Genomic DNA, 25,276 nt, shown 5'->3' with positions numbered 1-25,276 from the left:
CATAAAGTGAATCGTAAAACGAGGCGATGGGCGGAAATTGTTCCTCAGAAGGCCTTGCGGTGGAGTTGTAGTAGTCATACGGATATGTGCCCTTAAACGTTAATAAATCATACATTTCACCGTCTGGAAAGTGCTGTTTAACGAGGTGTTGCTTAAGGAGGGGGAAACTATTAAAATTTTCACTTTTCTGTACTTCAATGAGTTGTCTTAGGGATTGGGGGAAGAAGCTAAAGGAATCTAAAAAACGGATCTTATTCATAAACAATTTATTCTTATCTATTATTTGCCATTTGAATTTTAAGAGCAGCAGCTTTTCAGACGATTTAGGTATGATATTATAAGAAAAAGAACCATCTACCCATGCGCCATCTACAACTTCCCCTCGTTTCAATCGTGCCAACTCCGGTAAAAAAAATTTAAGATCATAGCTGGAATTGTGTATGTAAACAGGTAGAAACAATTGTTGACTAACGTTTAAATTACATGATTGATGGGCCACTGTACGAAAATTGCTCAATCCCGAAACAATTGGGGTGCCCAAATGATCGTGGTCGCGGAAAATCCCTTTACCCCCTTTCCCCTTTCCCTCTTTCCCATTACCCTCAACAAATTCCCCTTTACAAACCCAACATATTTTTTCAGTTTTAATGGCCAACTCGTCCTCTGGTGATAGAGTCATTGGATACGATGTATTTCGCAGCCGTGATATCGATTTATTTGCTGTATTAATGAGTGCTGTCACGGCTGAGAGCATACAATACTCACCACCCAATCTCTCAACTACCTCTACCAAACCAATTGCATGGAATTACACGAGTCTCTTTGTGCGTGAGCATAAGAAACTGCAATGACCTCATGTTTTTTAACAAGATTTGAATTCATTGGATCATAAACATCTATGAGAGCGGCTTCGCAATCCAAGGCCACCTTGTCACTCTGTTTGAGTGAATTTTGAAAGTTCTTAAATCGCAAGATGGCCCTATCACCGCTAACGGTTTGCACAGATTGACATCCGTGACGCTTGCAATGCTTCATATGATAGTTTAACTTAATTTCTGTCCGGAATCTAGAAAGACATGTTGGACAATAATGGCCCGTGTGTGTGTGTGTGTGTGTGTGTGTGTGTGTGTGTGTGTGTGTGTGTGTGTGTGTCTGTGTGTGTGTGTTTCTTTGTGTCTGTTTGTCTGTGTGTCTGTGTGTGTGTGTCTGTGTTTAATATGATTCTTCGAGTGTAACCTGGTATAAGAAAGAGAAATTATGCCGCATTTTTTTTATATGGTGATGTGACACTTCAATTAAGCAGAAAAAAAATGTTTTCAGTGTTTAATGATCTAAATCTGTAGAACCGCTACCCTTTTATTACTTTTTTCATTCTTAATTCACGCTAGATCCTAACATTGACATTGCGGTTTTTTTCTTTTTTTATAACACGCACACTGGGATTGATATATACAGAGATAAGAGAGAGAGAGAGAGAGAAGATTAAAATTTTTCTTACGTAATCACGGATAGAGGTGACTGGTTCCGTGACTACATCAGCTTCTTGGAATGGGAGTATAGTTTGCATGTTGGGTGTGGCAGTTGACTGTTGGCTGGTGTATAATGGGTCCAGATGGTTGTGGCATCTTGTTGTGGATGTTGGATGTGGCAGTTGACCAGTTAACTGTTGGTTGGTATGATGGATCCGGATGGTTGTGTCATCTTGTTGTGGATGTTGGATGTGGCAGCTGGACAGTTGGCTATTGGGTGGTTTACGGTTATTGCTGATGGTATTAATGGTTTCGGCCAACGACCATATTGTGTAACAGCTGATCTGTTTAAAATGACCACTTGAGTCGCTTCACCCCTCTTTGTCTTCTTAACGGGTAGGGGGAGCTCTGGAAAATCCTAAAAAAAATAGTTTGTTTTTCATGAAAAAATATTGAATGAGAACCATCAGTCCTCATCAATAGGAGTACGGTATGCACAAGAACATATTTTAAAATTTAAGTCAAGAACGTCATTCCATTTTTCTGATATGATTTAGAGATTTAAAAAAAAAGTTTTTTTTTTCATGAAAAATTATTGAATGAGAATCATCAGTCCTCATCAATAGCATGCACAAAAATAAGTTTTTAAAATTTAAATTAAAAGTGTCATTCTATTTTTCTGATATGATTTAGAGGTGTAAAAAAAAGTTGAAAAAGTAAAAAAAAATTGGTCACTACAAACATTATTTTTCTAATAGTAAAAGTCGTGACGCACATATCTATTTCATTCCCATTTTGAAGTTGGAAAATATTAAATGTGATTTTCTTATGTTTTAAGTATGTTTCAGGGTTGGAGGGAGGGACGGCTGTGGCATAGTGGGGGGTGGGGAACTTTGGGCAATAATAAAAAATAGGTATGATTTACCTCATGTAATAAGCTAGCAAGCCATGTAAATGCAGTGTTTACATGCTTTTTTTTTGTTTTGATATTGCTCTTTATCGACCTCTGAAGATCCAGGTTCAAAAATATTTAACAATTCGTTAACTATTTTGGGGACTGTATAAACCACCCGATAAATTATATTAGAATTAATTTTTTTACCCACTAATAATATAAAAGAATAACTTACTTCTTGCGTGTAGCTCTCATCAATATTCCTTTTGTTAGAATGCATGGTTGTATTTCAAATGCCAATTTTGAACTGAGAAAATAACTCATCGTCAAAGTTTTTATACCCGTGTTCAAGGTTAAACAACAACATAAAAAAACAACCAAAGATATGAATTTTTAAGGCATGGTTATTTCTATATGTCTGATACCTTTAATTGACACGGTACCTGTCTTGTTGTATGGTGGGGGGACTGCCTGCTCTTAACTATTATAGCTACACTACTTATATATATATATATATATATATATATATATATATATATATATATATATATATATATATATATATATATATATATATATATATATATATATATATATATATATATCACCACCTCAATTTTTCAATGAATTGGTTTGCCGTTTTTTAGGATATCTCTTGCTCTCTGAAGAGTTTCAGCGTATTCGAGACTTGAGCTCGTATTTTCCTATAGCTTAATTCAGCGTAAGCGATGATCGAACCATAAATAGTCCTCTTCCTAAAAATTTTCTTAATGAAATTTAATTATAGGAAGACATAATTTCCAGTGGCGATTTAATCGAGGAAGTTTTCGGAGAACGTTTGTATAAATAAAGTTTCAATTTAATGAAGGATCGAGTTATTTCAGCTTCAATAAACAACTGCACTAACAACTTGGCATTACAGACATCAAAATCGTTCTTTTACTAATATATATTTCAAAAGTTATTGAAGAAAATGTCTAATAATTCCCTTTTCTGTTTAGCTGGTAGAAAAACTTCGCTCGCCGGCAGAACTTAAAATATCTCAATTTAAGGGGAAAGTGGCACCTATGAGAGCTAATTATGAACAGCTCTTCAGAGAAAATGCATCAATGAGAGCTACCATTAAAGAGTTGTCGTGTAAAGTAAGTATTTTGTTTTTTTTATCCTTTTTGTTCGAAATATATCTTTTTGTTTTGGGTTTTCTAAATGTCATAGACATGAAAAATCCCACCTTATTTTATTCAGGACCATTATTTATTTATTTTTTATCTATCCATTATAAGTAGGACTTTAATACTATTTATTTATCCATCTGTAAAGTTACATATTCAACTTGCATAAATCAATGACAATTCAAAAGCAGAAACTAGTTTTAATGCAAAAGTTGCAGCTACTACATTTGCTTATGATCAAACACGGAAAAAACAAGGAGAAGTTGCATATTTTAGAGCCAATAATGAAGAGCTTATTCAAAAGATTAAAAAATGAGTTCTAGTGAAATTGATCCAACTAAAATTGTGCCGAAAAGGGTAAATAAGCAATAAATGAAAAATGTATATAAGAATTTAAAGTGAGTATTAGCTTTTGTTTTCATTGCCATTATCATGGAAGCGAGTCTTTTTGTTTGTTGCATTTTCTGCACATGATACACATGAGAGACTTAAACTTATATTACTTAAAATCTTTGTTGCTTTCTTTCTGTTGCGTAGCAGGTCTTAATTCTGGGCAATGCTTGCATTAAATAGTAGTCAAAGGCCCAGCTGTTAACTCTACAGCTGAAACTAAATTAGATGCACAAACTATTATTAAATTAATTAATGTCCAGACAAAGCAAAAATGATTATAAGTACATACGAAAAGTCAATTGCCAGTTTTTAGAGTTTAGAATTTGCTTTTTAGAAATAAATCTACTTAATAATCATGCAAAATTTCTGCATCTCGGAAAGTAAGTAATCTTCGTTACTTTAGTGGTGAATTTCAAGTTTAAGAATTTTTGAATAAGAAAGAATTGAAAAGAAGCTTTGATGCACAAAGCAGCCGTTTTGCTATAAAAAAGAGAAAAAGAACCAATTTTGTTGCGAGGATGATTTCACGCCTTACAACCAAATACATATTAAATATTTTAACTTTTTTAACTTTAATAAATCAAAAGTTATTAAGACTTGAAGGAATAAATATCAGTGCTTGTATATTTAACTGTTAATCCACGTTCATTTGTTGTTTTTCTGTAAAGTGCAAATTATGTACTGGTCTTCAGAAGGCATGAGGGGTGTCAGCTCTACTCATTTCAATTTGTACGCGTTTTCAATTTGACTCGGTTATTTATTGTAATTTCTGTTTGTTTTGGGTGTCATTTATTCATTGATGGTAATTTATGGTATTTTTACGCTTGAAAGATTATTTGACTTGATTTCATTTTATTTTTATATATTGGAGGTCTTTATTTTTGAAAAACTTATTTTGTGGAAAAATTTTTTGTTATTATTTTATGTTTGTTTTTTATTGATATAGCATTAATTGTGAAAAAAAAAATAATATTTTAAATGTTATCGTTTTTTTCTATGAGAGTCCATAGTAGTAGTAATGCATCTATTGATATCAACCCTACAAGAAAACCTACGCCTGAGGTAGTACAGTTTCACGTGCACATTGCTAAAAAGTGTGCAAACCTATAAAGTGGTCAATCACGTTTTGAAACTATAGTCAGGATTGTATAAGACAATCAGACTGGTTATTGCTATATATTTCAACCATACAAGAAAACCTACACCTGAGACACTACAGTTTCACGTGCACATTGTAAAAAGCGGGCAAACCTATAAAGTGGTCAAACACGTTTTGAAACTACAGTCAGGATTGTATAACACAATCAGACTGGTTATTGCAATATATTTCAAACTTATACGGAATTTCACAAGAATATGCAGTACAGTTTCACGTGGACATTTTAAAAAGCTGGCAAACCTATAAAGTGGTCAATAACGTTTTAAGAATATAATTGCCATTATATAACACAACCAGACTGGTTTTTGAGACAACACTCATTTTTTTAGGGCCAATCAGAGACAGCGGGGGTTACTCCATATACGATAACTTGATCGGTAATTGGATTCAAATAAAAAGGAGTGATTTTCATTCGTCCTTGAGATTTTTTATATAATGCTCATGCGTTACGATTAAATTTTCATAATTTTTTAACACATCATGGATAAAACATTTGATATTATTGACTTTGAGGCTATGGATACATCGATTTATAATGTGAATTCAGTTTACTAAATTTTCTTAATTTATTTCCAAATAAAATCTTTTTACATAGTCATCCCTCCAGTAAATTCAAATTTCAGGGGGCATAGCCCTCCTCCCAACAATACAAACTCTACAATATAATGATTATAGTCAATAGAAAACGTAAAATACGCTCTTTTTTCCATTATGTTAACCCTCCTCCCCTCTGTTTACAAGTTTAATTCATTAGAAATAGTTCTTTTCGTTCAAAAAATGTCATTTTCCCACTATCAAAATTAGAGTGTACTTTCTTTTCAGGTTTAAATAAAACTATCTGTGTTTATACTCCTGTTACAAAAATATGTTCCTTCCACGTGCACATTGCAAAAAGCATGCAAAACCTATAAAGTGATTAAACACGTTTTGAAACTATATGCTATATGCTTGCCTTATGTTCCCTTGGTACCTTTCCAAACAAAGTGATAAAAAAACAAGTCTAGCAATTTCGTTCATCGTGATAGTGTATAAGGTTTGAAACCTATGCCTGAGGCCCTTCAGTTTCACGTGCACATTGTAAAAAGTGAGCAGTACGAGCGGGGATTCCCCAATGGCTTCTGAAGTCTAGCTTGTTACACAAGTTTGCTTCAATTCCACGTTTTCAACCAGACTGGTTTTTGAGACAACGCCCATAAAGCGAACAGTACGAGCGGGGATTTCCCACTGGTTCCTGAAGTCTAGCTTGTTACACAAGTTTGCTTCAACTCCACTTTTTCAACCAGACTGGTTTTTGAGACAACACCCATTTTTTAGGACCAATCAGAGAGAGTGGAGATTATTCCATATACGATAACTTGATCGGTAATTGGATTCAAATAAAACGGAGTGATTTTCATTCGTCCTTGAGATTTTGTATAAAATGCTCATGCGTTACGATTAAATTTTCATAATTTTTTAACATACCATGGATAGCACATCTGATATTATTGACTTTGAAGCTATGGATACATTGATTTATACTGTGAGTTCAGTTTACTGAATTGCCTTAATTTATTTCCAAATAAAATCATTTTACCATCCCTCCAGTAAATTCCAATTCAGGGGGCATAGTACCCCCCCCCCCACCAATACAAACTCTACAATATGATGATTATAGTCGATAGAAAACGTAAAATACGCTCTTTCTTCCATTATGTAAACCCCGTCTTCCCTCCTCCCCTCTGTTTACAAGTTTAATCCATTAGAAATAGATCTTTTCCTTCAAAAAATGTCATTTTCCCATTATCAAAAATAGAATATGCTTTCTTTTCCGGTCTAAATAAAACCATCTGTGTTTATACTCCTGTTACAAAAATGATGGTTTCAGAAACAGACTTCACACGCTTGTCTTATAGGCATAGATTAATGCCACATGCGTTTGTGTAATTCAAGACAGTTTGAAAGAGAGATTGTATTTGGTCAAATTAAACGAGATATTCTATTTTCAATTGTATTTGATGAAAGCAAATGGATTTCATAGATTATTAAGAGGCTTTTATAAAAATATAAGGCGGGGAAGGGGGCAATGTATCAGTTCTAACACCTTCGTTGTAAGGTGAAAAACAAACTATTTCTTCGGATGAAAAGTAAGGGGGGAGGGGGGAGTCTTTGTGCAGACACGTATACCCTTTGACAAGAAAACTAATATGGTCATTCCGACACACAACACTGAAGTTTAGTGTTTGGTTAGCTTTTACTTATACCATATTTATGGCTGACCATTTTTAGATCTATATTTTAAATCATTGTATTGGATTTGATGCAGCGGGGGTACTAATTTTTTCTTCTGTAAAAAGGGGAATCGTTTTCCAATACTAAATTTTGTCTTCTTTTTAAGGACAATTTTGAAGAGTCCGTGCCTTCCCCTCAAAAGAGAGCTAAGGCTAATGTCGCTACTCCAATGCAACAACTAGAGATAGCTGGCCCATCGAGAGCCACCAACATCCCTTCGAGACCAGCGCTGCCTGCCCAAGCCCCATCCGTACCAGCCCCTATGCAGCCAGGTTAAAAGCTGAAAAGAGAGTGGATGGTTGCTCACATAATGGTGAGCCCCGCTGCTCCAACCCTCCAAGCCAGTGACATCGCAGCCACCACCACATCTATGCAAGAAACCGTCCCATCTATCCCACATAATACTTTGCCAAGACCATCCGGCACTCAACTGCAGTCTGAATTTGGCAATGTAAGCATTTTACCTTTACATTCTACCTGATTATAGAAATATCTACCTATTTCTTTCCGACTTTTTTTTAGTCTTTTCTTTTCACCATTTTTTCAACACTGTAAGAGTGTGTGTCAGAGATATTAAAATATTAATCCCCCGCCCCAACCATTGTTTTAAATTCCCCTGCTCCCCTCCGAGATAGCTGAATATAATGTAATTTGTTTTTTGATTGTCAAAGAAAGCACTCTTTTGCTTCTTTCTGAACTTTCTGGGGGAGGGGGTTGAGGCAAGTATTTACTTAAATAATGCTAGGAGGGGGGAAATTAAGTTTTGAGGGAGTTGTAAAAAAGTATACTTATTTAATAACCTGGTAAACACCTGACTTTAAATGCTTCAGCATAAATAGACTATTGCATCTCTCTTAACTTGCTGGGGAGGGGGAGGGGGGTTGTGGATGCAAGTATTTAGTAAAAATAAAGCTAGGAGGGGGGAAATTGAGTTTTGAGGGTGGGGGTGAAAAATGGATATAGTTTTTTAACTTTATAAAATAGTGGTTATTTCACATAGAAAATAAAACCCTTTTTTCTCTTGATTAATGAATTAGCAGAGCCATCTTCATCAGGTCATGAAACATACATTTTTGGTGGACCTGAACCAATCCTCGCACCACCAATGGAGTTTAGAGATGAGCCTACGCTAGTTCTTGACAATATGGAGTGGCATATAGGTTTTCTAAATCATGGTTTTGGGGACTTGGCCAGCCTAGACAATTTAACTTGTGACATTGACATGATGGGGGATCCGGAATGGACAGATAGATTTATGCGAGAGCATTTAGGCGAAGTTAGTAGTACTATTGCATCAGAACCGGGTCCTCAAAAAAATTCTGTCACAGGACAACACAGGCTGGCTTGATCAGCTATCCCCAAACACCCTGGAAGACATACTATCTAGCTTAGAGGATTTCATGCCAGATCCATCCAATGCAATTGAACAGACTGGGGGTGGTGCTATTGACAATTCTATGTCACCCCCCACCATTCTGGTTAATGATACAGCTAGTAGTAGTAATAACGATATAACAACATTAAAAGGTTCCTCACTTCCAGATAATCTTCTTTCCAACTCTGCCTTGCACCATACAAAGGTCTACAGTGCCAAATTCGGTGACCCCTTTAACTCTCTAGTGTCAGGGGATATAATAAGAGATCCCCTGGCCATTACACATTTATATGCTAATAAGATTCGAGCCATTCTTGAACAACCTCTGGGGGCATGGGGGTGGGGGTCAGTTTAAAAGCATCAATAGCACTAAAATATTTTTTTTAATGAAAATGCGAGCAAGCTGTATTCGAAGTACTTGCACACAGAGATGTTGGCAATTCGCCCGCATTTATCAAATTATGAGGAGGTTTTTATAAATTGTGTTAATAGTATTCAAAGTAAATGTAAAAATTATAACGAGGGAGGTAGTGGGTCAGTGGTTTCATTTATTGAAAGTTTAAACGTTAATATTTGTAGATTTAAAAAGGATTTTATTTTAAGAGGTGGGCATGGGGGAGGGAGGGTAATTGAATTAAAATATTATTCAGATTTAGAGGGATGTATGGGAGTATAACGAATCTGTTTCGATACGAGGCTACAGGGTTTCAAGTATGCATTTTTTAATTTGCGCCTACAGACCTCTTCAAAAAGATGCCACTAAGAAAAAGTTGGATGAAATGGCAGTTAATGGTAGGGAGGGTTCAAAGTTCCCCAAAGTAGATTGTAATTGTTTAAATGGTTAATTTTACGTGACACTAAAAGGAATAGATATTTTCGAGCGGGCTAATGCACACTTAAAGATTGGTGTCACGGTGTTACAGTATGAAACCGAATTCGAGGAGGGCCACCGTTCCGATAAAAAGGGCGTATTATTTCCAGTGAGGGCTCCATCAATTGAATCAGTGGAATATTGGGTGTGGCTTCTATACACACCACCCACAGAGCCTGATTCAATTGGAAATTTTAATCCAGTTACCGATATTAGTAGGGATTTGGGGGAGGGTAAGAAACAGAGTGTCCTCTGTTGGACAGTATTACTGTCCAACATGCCTGTCCCGATTTTGGACTGATTTAAAGTTAAAGCATCACATGAAACACTGTAAACGTCAAGGATACCAGGCTGTGGAGACGGTAAGCGGAGATAGAGCAATCTTGTGTTTGAAAAATTTCCAAAACACGCTCCTGCAGAGCAACAAGATCGCTTTGGACTGCGAAGCAAAACTCACAAACGTGTAAGATTCGTCAAATCTAAATCGTGTTAAAATACATGAAGCCATAGGGGTCTCTTACGCTCACGCGTAAAGAGACTCTAGTAATACAATGCAAGTGCTGGACGTAGTTGAGATGTTGGGTGACGGCAAAGACGGCATGCGCTTGGTATTGGTCAGTCTAATAATAAAAGCGAATGGTGTAATTTCGCGCCCTCGTTACACAAACTAGCTCATGCTCCTATAACCAGATGAAAGAGCGGCCATTAAAAATCGTAAAATATGTTGGGTTTGCAAGGGGGAATTTGATGATGGTGTTGGGAATGGGGGGAGGAGGGTGATCGACCATGATCATTTTGTGGCAGGAAATTATATCGGGGGGGAGTAACTTTAGAGGGATAGCACATCAGTCGTGCAATTTCAACGTTAGACAGCAATATTTCGAACCTGTTTTTATACACAATTCCAATTACGACTTAAAGTTTGTTCTATCAGCGTTGGTCCGCATTGCCAAGGATGGAGTTGTAGATGACGCATGGATAGATGGTTCTTTTTCATATAAAATCATACCCAAAACTACTGCTGCTAGAATTCAAGTGGAAAACAGTTGACAAGGGTAACACGTGCCTGAATAAAATCCGTTTTTAGACTCTTTCAGCTTCTTCCCCAAATCCTTAAGTCAATTGATTCAGGTACAGAAAAGTGACAATTTTGATAGCTTCCCCCTCCTTAAACAGCGCTTCCCCGATGATGAAATGTATGATTTATTAACGTGTAAGGGTATATATCCATATGATTATTACAACTCTGGCTCAAGGCTAGATGAGGTGTCATTACCGCCCATTGAAGCTTTTTACAATTCTCTTACTGAGAGTGAGTGCACCACTAGCGACTAAGAATTTGCTAAGAGGGTTTGGGCAAAGGGGCGATGTAAAAATGGGTGGGATTATTGTAAACTATACCTGGCCAGTGACGTACTCACTCTTCTGGACATTGTGTGCAAAAATACAGATAAAATCTATGGGGAATTTTGGTTGGATTTAGGTTATTATTTTTCCACTCCTCATCTGGCGATGAACTTGATTCTTAAAATTAGCAAAGAAGAAATAGGTCTGATCGCCGACGTCGATCAGCACCTGTTTGTAGAGAGATCAGTGCGAGGTGGATATGTTTTTCAAAGGGAAACGTATTATGAAAACTGATCCGACCGGACAGCACACCGATGAAAAGTCAGAAAAAGTATTTTTGGATAGGAATTCTCTTTACCCATCGGCAATGTCTCACTACTGTTTGTCGTGTGGCAATTATAAATAGCTTGACAATCCGTGTGCTTCGAATTTCGCCGACATTGCTAGTGTTGAGGAGAATGGGGTACAGGGATAGTTTTTTTTAAATTGACGGTAAAATACCCATGGAAATCCATGACTCGGTAAAAGATTTTATTTTTCCGTGCATAAATAGACCGGTGGGTAGGGACTATCTGAGCCCCTACAATTCATCTTTAGTAGAGGATGGGAGTATGCACTGGGTACCTTCAAAAAAAAACTAATTGCCGACTTCAACTCGAAACAGAATATCGTTGTTCATGACGTGCTATTGAAATGGATGGTGTCCAATGGTTACAAGGTCACAAAGATTCATAGAGGCCTCTAATTTGATCAAAAGCCTTACATGAAAACGTTTATTGACACCTTTGTCAGTAAGCGTTCACAAGCGAAAACGAAAGTTGAAAAAGAAGTCTATAAACTCATTTTGAACTCAGCTTTCGGTAAAATGTGTGAAAGCGTACGAAACAGAAGTCGATGTGACATTGTAACCAATCCCAAAGATTGTGCTCGAATCATTGCGGATCCAAACTTCACATCGTTCACAATCACAGACCCTGATATGGTGCTCCTACATCGCAAGAAAAGAAACATTGTTTTAAATAAAAATATTTCAGGCGGGAGTTCAATAACTGAAATATCTCAAAAACTCATGTTGTCATTTTATTATAATATATGCAATGTACGGTGGCCGATAGAGGGACAAGTTCAAGTGTATTACGGGGACACTGATTTACTCCTGTTAAAAGTCAAAACTGAAAATCTCTTGAATGATTTGAAAAATGGAGAGTACATTAGCTCACGAATGGACTCCACTAATTGGGATGAATCCCTCTACCCAGAGCTATTGAAACGCCAGGCCCCAAATCCATTGTTAATGTTAGAATCTCAAACGGGTAGCGATCTGATATCCAGTGGTGTGTTTCCTGGGCCGAAGGTATACTGTGTGGAAACGCAAAACAAGGATATCAAACAAGTTTGCAAAGGGGTGCCTACACACTGTAAAAAATAATTTCGATATGAGTTTCTATAGAAACTGTGTGGAACGTAGTTTAGTCCCAAGAGCGAAAGTCATGGCGATTCGCTCTTTAAAATTTAAAAACTACACAGTTAGAGTTGATAAAAACATCATATCGGCAATATAGTAAAAAGTCTATTTACTGGTATACGGTGGGAAGTTACTAACAAACAGTAACTATTTAATATCCAAACTTTTTTATTGAGCATTTTACAAAAAACATATTGGTCGACACAAATTAGGTTAAACTCATTAAAAAAGTATAAATTTGGTGGGTTTTGTTTTTGGGGGGGGGGAGGAGGGGTGATGGGTGTTTTTAAGTTCTTCTTTTTCTATATCACAAACAATTTTCAATGTGTGTGTGTGTGTGTGCAAGAAAGAGCAATTTCCACTATTTAATGCCCTCCCGCCCCAGCCCGCCGCAACGGGCCCCGCGGCACTTCCCGCCCCGCGGCGCTTCCCGGCCCGCTGCAGCGGCCCCAACGGCCGCCACAGTGGCCACCCTCCCCCTGGGGGGACCCCATTTCAAATTTAAAATGCTATGAATAAAAGTGTGTGATATTATTATTATTTTAAGTTTGTGCATATTCTAATAAATGTTGTATTTCTTATAAATAAAAAAAGTGTATTTATTAAAGTTTTTTTCTAGTACTTATGTAAATGTTGTATTTTTTATTATAAATACATTTAAAAAAGTGTATTTTTTCATGTTTAGTTTTTTCATGTTCAATCTAGTATTTATATAGTGCTATTACTTTTATGTGTATAATAAAAGAAAATATGATTCTTTATTCGTCTTCTTTTTCTTCTCATTATTCTTGAACGGAGTAGTAGTAATAGGGAATTTATTTAGTCATTAGACAAGTATAGTCCACAGTTAGTTGTCTAGGTGAACTGTTGGCAAAACAACACTCTTAACTAAAATAATTAAAAATTGCGATAAAATGTTTGTGGAAAAGCCGAAAAAAATCTACTATTGTCACAGTATTTGGCAGGAGTCATACGATAAAATAAAAGCAATTGACACGGCGGGATTGGTGCAGATACAATTCATACAGGGACTTGATGTTTTCAGCATTATTGAACCAAACTCTTGGCTGATTATTGACGATTTTGTGGAATCTATTGAACAATGGTCCCAGGAAATGTTACAACTGTTCACTGTTCGCTCTTATCATGAACAGATTTCAGTTACTCTGGTTCTACACAATCTCTTTCATTAGAGCAAATGTATGCGAACACTTGCATTGAACTGCACCTACTATATCATCTACAGATATGTTCATGATTTTAGCTCACTAGTATCTCTCAATAAACAAATGTACGCAGGGGCACCTAAATTTATGCTCTCAGCATACAATCAGGAAACTAATAAACCCTACGGCTATATCCTATTGGATCTTAATCAAAATACACCCAACGATCTTCGTGTAGTCACAGATATTTTCGACAATGAATTACAGTATATCTCCCCGTAAACAGTAAAAAGGCTATTAGTTGCTATCATGACACTGAAGAAACTACATGAAAATAGACATTTATTTTCAGTTCTAAGCACCTCAAAACCTCCGCTTAGGAAAGCCATACTCAAACATGATATTGACAATGATTTCATTAATCTAATATCTGAAATTTGTTTAAATTTGACCGAGGGTAATGTTCAACTGCCAGAAGTAGTTAAGCAACAGGCAAAGCAACATCGTTCCATTGTACGTACATTGGCCTCTAAAAAGAAAGGAAAGAATTTTAAAAAGAAAAAACTTCTTCAGGCGGGCGGTAGCTTTTTCACACTTTTACTGCCAATAATTGCAGGACTTGTAAACAGTTTTCTCTAGAGAATGGCAAAACCCTATAAATTGGCTCAAATAGAACTCGCTCTCTATCCCGTGGAACACTTTGAGAACAATCTGAGTAAATTCATTGACAACGAGAATATTGAGGATGATAAAAAACTGCTTTTACTTCAAGATGCACTTCGCTAAGTGGACAAACATAAGCCATATGGCGCGAAGACCAGTGGTTATGATCACAAAAAAGAATCATCTCCTCGGGATTCTGCTGCTGCTGCTGCTGGAACACAATTAAAGAAGGAGGAATTGGATTCAATTGTGTCTAAAATTGGAAATCTAATGCCCCACTCCTAACGTGAACGAAGTAAAAGACTCCTAACATATCTCATGGAAAGTGGTCAAAATCATATTTAAGTTGAAAGCAATGGGAAAGTGATTATAATTCTTGGCAAGAGCTATAATCTACTTGATTGAATCTATGATATGGTTACAAATCGTAAAGTACTATTATCATTTGACGCTCATCTATACAACTTTCTAAATACATTAAACTTCCCCAAAAGCCTTATTAAAAATAGAAAAATTCTATAAAAATTAAATGAACATGCACCCTCGTCATCAACAACAACACCACCATTAAAATATGAACATGAAGAGGACGAAGAAGATTTTAAATCAATCTTGGAAAATACTAGCACACCTAGCGGAAACTTGACAATGAGGAGGAGCAGCAGCACACCATTGATAGCTAGACAAAAGCGAAATCGTATCAAGTCACCATCACCACCATCACCAACCACAACTAGGTTACAAAAGAGAAGCGGACGTTACACTACGTGTTTACGTTAAAAATGTTTGAAGTTCTGAAAGGTGCTTATGAAAATATTGGTGAAGTGGTAAGAATAAGTTCCCCCAAGACTCTTTCCAAAGTCACTAGTGTTCATACTAAAAGTGTACAAGAATATCTAGAAAATGAATCAAGTTACAATCTGCATAGAAATCATAGACTTCGTGCTAATCATTATCGAAAAACTAAAGCCTTTTTCCCATTGCATATAATGCAATCAGATCTCCTGACTGTAAATGATATTCAACGACATTACAATTCACCGTACAAATTCATTTTGCTTGGAATCAGTGTTTATAGTTGTCATGCACATGCCATTCCATTGCGGTCAAAGACGGGAGTTGAAGTTGCTCAGGCTATAGAGAGTATTCTCGAGCATGATTCTTATAAAAAATCAAACGGATCGCGGTAGTGAATTTGTTAATCCCCTTGTTGCAAAAGTACTAGTGAAATATAATACACTGCTTTATCATGGTCATAGTCCTATAAAGGCTGCTTTGGCCAAACGATTGATAAGAACTATTCGACTTTTAATTTCAAGATATTGTACATTGAAAAATACATCTGCTTTTATTCATGATTTAAATAAAATCATGTTGATTTATAATCAACGACCTCAACGATCATTGTCCAACTCAACCCCAATGGAAGTTCATCATTCTGATCATGATACAATTGACACCTTTCTTAAACAATATTCCAATGAAACGATTGTCACGAAGAAAAATAAATTCAATGTTGGTGATACTGTTTGAATTAATAGAACATTTAATGTTTTTGAAAAGGGGAATTACTTGTGGTCCACAGAAATTTTTAAAGTGGCAAAAATCCTAAAAACTAAACCAATAACTTATCGTTTGCGCGATACCAAAGATGAAGAGATTCTCGGCGGCTTTTATGACTATGAACTACAAAAAGTTAAAAATAATAGTGAAATCTATCAAATTGAAAAGATACTAATGACTCGTACTCGCAGGGGCAAGAAACAGTTGCTTGTGCGGTGGCTAGGATAAAGCTCTGATTTTGATTCTTGGATTGGTGTCGAAGACATTGACAATTCCCAATGATTTCTATGTAACATTTATGGCCAACGTCTCCGATCCTCTCTGCAACGATTTGAATAAGACAAGTGATTTTTGGACGAAAGTCTCCTCTGCCATCAAATTCGATGACAGAAAGTATGAAGTTGCTCTTGTCGATTTTATTCTAAAAAATACCCACGACATCCTGAGAAAGGATCGTGTGTATGATATAAAAGTTATACCATTCGATTTGTCACTCTTTGTCGACTATGAATGGGTTGAAGCACTTAAATCTAAGGAATATCCACATGTCAAATTGAAATATATTAAATGAAAAAATGTATATACATGATAAAAACGACTTTTATACTCTTTAGATTTCATCTTTTACTAGGTATAGGTATTTGTCGAAAACAACTGATGCAGGTAGATTATCCGAATTCACAGTATACTGATCCTGATGTACTGCAATGTCAGGGTAATATTTTCTAGAGTAGAGTGTAACTTCACTCTTGTCATATCTCTTTGTATAGTCAATGATACTATTCTCATTCATTCTGTAGAATTCACATGTTTCAATTTGCTTATTTGAAGCAATGGCACAAACAGTGTCCTCAAGTGGCGAATCAAACTACGTCACAGCCAAATAAAAATCATTGGGCTTATAATCATAACACCCATTGTCTTCACAACGATGACGTAGAAACCATATTATTTTTTTGTTCCATTAGTTGAATCGCTGACCTGGCTCCTCCTCCCAGAACAATGTAAAACCACGACGATACCAATCTCGTAGCAATAAACTAAAATCACGCTTAGGATTCTTGTCAATCATACCAGGATATGTATTCTCCCACTGATTACATTTATCATAGTGGCAATTGGAGCATAGGTCTCCTCTAGGATGAGAGTCACACACCTCTTCAAGACAGGAATTACACATTTAATTTGTACAGCATATACTCTATGCAATTTACACGGGTTGCATAATCTACACTTTTCATCATACTCATCAATCATTGTGCAATTCTCACATGATGACCAGCTGCCCAGTGTGTACATGCATAGTGGACATGTATGGAAAATTTTTTCATGTGTTGACACTCTCACTGCCACAATGAAACTGAGCTAGCAAACAACAACAAATTGAGTGGGATAGAAAGAGAGAGAGAGGAGTAAATCATCCTTGAACACCATCTTTCTCATGAAAAAAGTCCTAAATTTCCAAGCTAGTGTTTAAAAGCATATCCACAATACCATTTTGCCGTGTCGTGATTAATATATCAATAAATTGTGTAAATGCATTTGGACCACGACGTAAAAGCTTCATGCAGTAGTCTAATGATGGAGAATCAGTTTTAATTATATCGACAAGCATTGCCTGAGAAAATATCTTCCTTTGAATAGACAGCTCTAGAAAATTATCATGTAGAATCAAATGTTTCTCCATAAGCACTATATTCCCCATGATTCGCTCTTTCTCAAATCTATCCATTTTTTAGAGTCCTAACACTCTCACAACCAACTTCAGACTAACCAGAATATTAAAAAATATACGCTAGTCTACTATAGAAAGAAAAAATATCTTTGATTTAGAAACAATTTTATTGAGCATAATTACAACAATAATAATCACTTACTCATTTTGTTCTCATCAATATATTTCACTAGCGAATCTAATGCTGCCTGAAGTCTATTTATATGCACAATATTCAGTTTCGCAGCAAAACATAATTGCTCCTCTATTTTAAATTTGCTTACTGATATCACGTATCTACCATACATATCATCCCATTCAAGGCATAGTCTACAGCCTCCGGTTATTTCCACAGCCACGTTTGGTACTCGTATATTTTTGCTGCTGCTGCCTGCTCCACCATCAATCTCCAATAGTGTAAATGCTCCACTGATTTTCTCTACTAATATCCTCTCAAATAAACTATTCTCTCTGAATTCAGTTCTCTTACTAATATGAATTGCAATGAAAATCACTCCTTTTACTCAATTCCAATTACCAATCAAGTTATCGTATATGGAGTGACCTCCGCTCTGTCTCTCTGATTGGCCCTAAAAAATGGGTGTTGTCTCAAAAACCAGTCTGGTTGCATTATATAATCTCAATTATGCTCTCAAAACGTGTTTGACCACTTTATAGGTATAAAAGGATTGCTCGCTTTTTGCAATGTGCACGTGAAACTGTAGTGTCTCAGGTGTAAGTTTCCATGTATGGTTGAAATATATAGCAATAACCAGTCTGATTGTCTTATACAATCCTGACTATAGTTTCAAAACGTGTTTGACCACTTTATAGGTTTGCAGGCCTTTTTGCAATGTGCACGTGAAACTGTACTGCCTCAGGCGTAGGTTTTCTTGTAGGGTTGATATCAACAGATGCCTTACTACTCATAGTTTAGTTTGCTATTTGCATGTTGGAAAAAATTTTTCAACAATTCTTAACAACATACACCCTTTTGAAAATCTTGTCACAAGTAGTATCGTTATATTCAGTTTTGTGCCTCCTAAGTCCGAAATGAAAACTTAAACTTCAAACCCTTCCTAAAGAATTGTATCTATGTTCTTTGACAATCTGGTTAAACTCACACCCTTCTAATTTATTTAAATTGTATGGGCAAAAGTGGGAATAGTAGTAGCCCTGAAGTATCAAATTAATTGGCATGGTCATTCTTAGGATATTGCTGAGACGTCTTATTGGCAATCAGCACAATCACAATGCCTTTCGATTTAGTTTTAAAGCAACATTTAGTTTTAAAGCATAATAGACTAATTGCATAAGTCTGGGGGGTTGACATGACTAATAACCCTTGAGACATAGTTACTGGACCGTTCAACTATGCTGAACAGAATGGCTAGCTCAAAATTTTGATTGAATTTGTTTGAAAAATTAATGGACTTGGGAGGAGGGCTGCGTGCCCTCCAATAAATTTCGACTTTTAAAAAGGTACTAGAACTTTCAATTTCCAATCGGGTTAGCTCCTTAAAAAGTTTATATTTTAATGCTACCTATGATAGCAGTGCTTTGCCTATGATGTTGCTTATATGCTCTTTTGAAAGCATGCACTCATATAATTTTTTTTTGTTTAATTGAAACTCTCTCTAGACATTCCCTAAAAATTTCACAGTAATGTCCTTAGCATTATTAGTTATTGCTATCGTCGTTGCAGTATTAATAGTGTACACATAGTGTCTTCTAGCTAGTTCAAAATCTGCTGCAACTTACCCTAAGGGTTCAACTTAATAATGCAAGCTGTTCTGAGATATTGCTGTGTCACACTTATAAAAATATGCACTCTCATAGTTCGTTTGATTTAGTTCAAGATCTGCCTAAATATTCCTTGAAAGCTTCACCTTAATACCCTAAGCTTGCGTAGCACCAGTTGTTGTAGTAGCAGTATTAGTATTAGCAGCAGCGTGCACATAACACCTTTGGTTTTCTTCACCAACCCCCTCAACAGATGCTGAAAGTTTCAACTTAATAACATAAACCGTTCCTGAAGCATTGCTGATATGTCCTCTTGATGAACCTGTATGGGCATATTATATTCCGATTTAGTTCAATACTATTTTAATATTCCCCAAGTTTTTCCCCTTAATGCCCTTAGCTTTAGTAGCGGTATTACCAGTGGTAATAGTAGTAGCAGCAGTAATAGCAGTAGTAGTAGAATGAGAAGGAGCAGTAGTATTAGGATGCAAATACTGTCTTTTCGTAAGTTTAACGTCCCCCACAACAATCCCTGTAAATGTCAATTTCACACACAACCGTTCCTATAATATAGCTGATAAGCTGTTTTTACAACCTGCATACAGGCGGCGTGTTGTGATTCATTACACCCCCCCCTCAATATTTTCATGGTTTTAATAGTAGTCACAGCAGTAATATTAGTACTAGTAGTAGTACTTACATATTACCTTTTGGTCAAATACGACTTTTGGTCAATTTTGACCTACCTCATGAAGTCCTGGAAGTTTCGACTTAGATTAGCCACTGCTTTGACCCTATATTGCCACTGTATTGACCTGCATATTCCGCTGTGCGCAGGCGTCATGCCAGTATTCTGGGATGGATTGCTGAACTATATTTCACGATGCATTGACAGTGAGATTGAAATTGATAAGAAAGATATATGCGTTGTGGCTTGCAATTTTTACAAAAAAGATCGATTTTGATCTCGATAAAATGTTTAGCTGAAGCTGGTGGTCAGCTAAATGCCCATAAGGACGGTACAAAGTAAGAACTAATTAGTGAGCTATACGACTGCTATGTCATTTTTCGAGAAAAGGATATTAGAGACGAGACGGTGTTCTGCATGTATGATCCTTTGGAGGTCCCCGAGGCCAGTTTTAAGGCACGTCCAGATTTGTCGCGCCGGCTCCTAAAAATTGAACGCAAGTTGGAAAAAGCACTAAACATAAAATTTGAAACGCCAACAAACTCACCCGTGAAAGGTGGTGCAGGTGCAAACAAGGGGATAGCGAACGTTTCTGAGAAAAGACTTTTCTCTGTTGTTGTGGCTAATCCACCTGAAGTATCAAATCTTGCGGAAAAAAGAGAGTTAATTGAGAAGTATGGCATTAGCAATACTGATGTTTGTATCAAGTCATCAAAAAGTCGCTGGCTGATCAAAGTTTCCGACTGGGTTTCGGCTGAAAACATTGCGAAAAAACTGAAAAGTCACACTGCGACAACGACAGTGACCGAGCCCGTCTTCATCGGCGTTGTGAAAGGGATACCTAGTTATGTAGCAGAAAAAGACTTAAAAACTGCCTCACCGGAATGCACCAAAGTTATCCGTATTGCAAGCTCATCAAGTTTCAAAATGTATTTTCCGACAGAAAGTGCCCTTTCCTCTGCAATCGACACGGTATTCGGATCGAATATGATTTCTTTCGGAAAGATAAATTCCTGTTTATTTCGAGACGCTGCTACAATTGCCAACATTATGGACACGTAGCTTCCGAATGTAAAAATGTGGCAAAGTTTGCTAGATGTTCTTGAGGACATACCTCCAGTCGTGAGCAACCGTGTTCTACCCCTATGAAATGTGCAAATTGTGGAAGTAAGAGACATCCCTCTTATAGCATCAAATGTAAAAAACCAAACGAAATTTCGAAATTTCCTGGCTGACTCACCAACTCATCCGTTGTTACCCTTGCTGAAAGTTTTCTTATGCATAGTGTACGAAGAGCAGTCTTCCTGTTATCAAATTGATTCGATTATTTATGGTGAAAATAAGTTTTTAGTGCTGAAGTTCCTTTTTTTTTATATAGTACTCCGTTATTCCCCTTTTTGTAGACGGGTAAGAAATACATTATTATTATACTTCCTTAAATTTGCATCTTAATACTCTTAGCCTTACAAGTAGTTGCTATAGAAGTAGTAGTTGGAATAGCGGTAGCAGTGGTATTAGTATTAGTGGTAGCGTGCACATATTGCTTTCTGGGCAATCAATTTTCCCCTTTAAGTATTCTCTGAAAGTTCCAACTTAATGCCCAAATCCCATTTGGTGATACACCCTTTTGACAATCTGCATGCAGATGGTGTGTTTTGTTTTACTGCAAATTTACCGTCGATATTCTCTTAAATTCTCCCCTTAATACACTTAGCGGTACCTTCTGTGTCTCCCTCCGTGGTTCCAGAACCGGCATCTAATATCGCGATTTGGCCTCTCTGATTTACAGGAAAAAATGACTGTGCTTGCGGGAAAGCTGTCGGAATCTGCAGGTCTTACTGCACACCATAATTTGCGTGGTTTTATTTAAATAATTTTTAAGTGTCCAAGTTCGCTTTTTTTTTGTTCTTGATGTACTCCACTTGTTTTTGTTACTGGTGGGTAATAAATGAATTATTATTATTATTATTATTATTAGCCTTAATAGTACTAGTATCCTAGTGGGAGCGGTAGAAGTAGAAGTAGTATCAGTAGTAGTTGTAGCAATTGTCATTGCAGCAGTATTAATAGCAGTAGTAGCATGTACATGTTGCCTTTTAGTCAGTTGAACATCCCCCTCATGATACACCGGAAGTTTCATCTTAATACGGTCCTAGAACTGTTGCTGATGCGCCTTTTTGGCCTCCTTTTTGACGCCCTTTTCACCTTAATACTTTGTGCCTTACAATTGCTTGCAATTGAGAAGTAGCTGGGGCAGTTTAGTAGCAGTAGCAGTAGTAGCAGTAAAAGTAGCAGTGGTAGTTATATTAGTAGTTGCTTCCATATCTTACCTTTTTGTCAATTGATCTTCCCCTTTAAGTATTCTCTGATAGTTCCAACTTAACACACAAATATATTCTTGAGATACGCCTTTTTGACGATCTGCACACACATAGTGTATTTTGGTTTAATTCAAATTTCCCCATAGTATTCTGTCAAATTTTTACCTTCATACGCTTAGCCTTTAGTATTAATGTACTAATAGCACCAATGTCATAGTAGTAGTGATAGTAGTAGGAGCAGTAGTAGCAGTATTATTGTTGTATTAGAAGTAAGTAGAGGGGGAGGTGCTACTCCGACGCCCACAATACCCCTTCGAATCCCGATCCGGACACTTTTTTTACAAATTCCGACGCCCACACCAAATAAGGGCATAGAGTCATTAGTGAGAATGATTGCGTAATCGGTCAATGACCTCTTTCTCCAAGGTCGATTTATTTGATGTTTCTATGTGTAATAGCTCCGGGGCGAAGGTTGCACATGCGCATTGAATTCTAACGGGAACAATGTTATTGATCTAGGACTCGAGGGGGAAGTGAATTTCCGAGAAATTGATTGCGTAATCGAAGGGGAAGTGAATTCTAAAGAGATAGAAATTCTATTTTTAAATACGGCTTCACGGAGCTTTAAGTCGGAGAGGTAAATTGATATTCTAACGAAACCCTAATAGTTTAGCTAGGAAAATTTATGAGATGAAGAGATTAACGTAGGAAAGGGTTTCCTAGAAATTTGAAATGCGTTAGCGCACAGATGCCATACAAAAGGAACACGCTGAAATTACGTTTAGGGATTATTTGGGCGAAACGGTTTTATCCATTTTATGAGATTATTTCGGCGAAACCGTTAGAGACATTTTGAAAGAAGATTTTAGAAAGGGTTTTAGAAGAGGTTTTGAGTGTGGTCGTTATAATACACAAGTTCCATTTGAACAGTGTTGTGAGGTCCTCTAACCCAACCCCAAAGGGTTCCAATCCTCATACCCCAACCCCGAAGGAAGCCCCCCGGTCCGCCAAGGTCCACCGGGCTCCCAAAGGCCCGCCCCCGGGCCCCCCCTGGGCCCCCCGTCCCCCCCCGGCCCCCCGAACACTCAAAGGTCCCCCAAGCTCCCAAAGGGACACCAGCGCCTCCAAAGGACCACCCCAGACCCTCAACGGCCATCCCCGGGCCCCCCAAAGGCCCATCGAGCTCCCAAAGGACCAACGGGGTCCCAAAGGCCATCCACCGGTCCCCAAATGTCACCCAGACACCCAAAGGCCCTCCCTGTGCCCCAAAGGCCCTCCCTGTGCCCCAAAGGCCCTCCCCCGGCCCCCTCCTCCTCCTCCTCCCACCTCCTCCTCCTCCCTCCTCCTCATCCTCCCTCCTCCTCCTCCTCCTCCCTCCTCCTCCTCCTCCCACCTCCTTCCTCCTCCTCCTCCCACCTCCTCCCACCTCCTCCCTCCTCCTCCTCCCTCTTTCTCCTCCTCCCCTCTCCCCCCCCCATTCCCTCCCCATTTTTTATACTTTTTTTGTGCATTGAGACACAGAACGACCCCCTCCCCCCCCCCCCCCCCCCCTCCAAAGTTATTATTTTTTAAAAATTAAATTTTAAATTATTTAAATTAAAATCAAGAATTTTAAAATTTAATTTTTGTTTTTTTTATTTTTAAAATTTAAAATTTAAATTTTATTTATTTTTAATATTTCATTTTGAATTTCTTTCGTTGAAATGCAAGAGTTGGAATATTTCAGTAGTGTGATGTTGTAGTTTACCATGTCACAGTTACATTCCCTTAATTTTTCAAAGTTCATTTTGAATTTCTTTCGTTGAAATGCAAGAGTTGGAATATTTCACTAGTGTGATGTTGTAGTTTACCCTGTCACAGTTACATTCCCTTAATTTTTGATAGTCCATTTTGAATTTCTTTCGTTGAAATGCAAGAGTTGGAATATTTCAGTAGTGTTTGGTTGCGGTTTACCATGTCACAGTTACATTACCTTTATTTTTGAAAGTACATTTTGAATTTCTTTCATTGAAATGCAAGAGTTGGAATATTTCAGTAGTGTTTGGTTGCGGTTTACCTTGTCACAGTTACATTTTCTTGATTTTTCAAAGTTCATTTTGAATTTCTTTCATTGAAATGCAAGAGTTGGAATATTTCAGTAGTGTTTGGTCGTGGTTTACCTTGTCACAGTTACATTTTCTTTATTTTTCAAAGTTCATTTTGAATTTCTTTCGTTGAAATGCAAGAGTTGGAATATTTCAGTAGTGTTTGGTTGCGGTTTACCTTGTCACAGTTACATTCCCTTAATTTTTCAAAGTTCATTTTGAATTTCTTTCGTTGAAATGCAAGAGTTGGAATATTTCACTAGTGTTTGGTGGTGGTTTACATTGTGACAGTTACATTCCATTAGTTTTTAAAAGTTCATTTGAATTTCTTTCGTTGAAATGCAAGAGTTGGAATATTTCACTAGTGTTTGGTTGCGGTTTACCTTGTCACAGTTACATTTTCTTAATTTTTCAAAGTTCATTTTGAATTTCTTTCATTGAAATGCAAGAGTTGGAATATTTCAGTAGTGTGTGGTCGTGGTTTACCTTGTCACAGTTACATTCTCTTAATTTTTCAAAGTTCATTTTGAATTTCTTTCGTTGAAATGCAAGAGTTGGAATATTTCAGTAGTGTTTGGTGGTGGTTTACCTTGTCACAGTTACATTCTCTTAATTTTTCAAAGTTCATTTTGAATTTCTTTCGTTGAAATGCAAGAGTTGGAATATTTCAGTAGTGTTTGGTTGTGGTTTACCTTGTCACAGTTACATTCCCTTAATTTTTCAAAGTTAAAATTGAATTTCTTTCGTTGAAATGCAAGAGTTGGAATATTTTACTAGTGTTTGGTTGTGGTTTACCATGTCACAGGTACATTTTCCTGATTTTTCAATGTTTATTTTGAATTTCTTTCATTGAAATGCAAGAGTTGGAATATTTCACTAGTGTTTGGTTGTGGTTTACCTTGTCACAGTTACATTTT

At 36.9% G+C, this 25,276-nt stretch overlaps 1 protein-coding gene across 1 annotated transcript in view; it reads left to right on the top strand.

Moving 5' to 3' along the window:
• The window catches only part of LOC148955472 (uncharacterized), a 255,100-nt gene that overhangs the window by 103,199 nt on the left and 126,625 nt on the right, over positions 1–25,276 (top strand). Inside the window, exon 3 of the mRNA XM_089108213.1 lies at positions 3,366–3,506. Within this exon, the coding sequence (XP_088964339.1) occupies positions 3,366–3,506 (141 nt within the window). The remainder of the gene's footprint in view (positions 1–3,365; positions 3,507–25,276) is intronic.

The sequence above is a fragment of the Artemia sp. Qi Xiang Cuo genome, chromosome 2 (assembly GCF_049724085.1).
Source record: "Artemia sp. Qi Xiang Cuo chromosome 2, ASM4972408v1, whole genome shotgun sequence".
Taxonomy (NCBI): domain Eukaryota; kingdom Metazoa; phylum Arthropoda; class Branchiopoda; order Anostraca; family Artemiidae; genus Artemia; species Artemia sp. Qi Xiang Cuo.
This window is presented reverse-complemented; position numbering and strand designations above follow the sequence as displayed.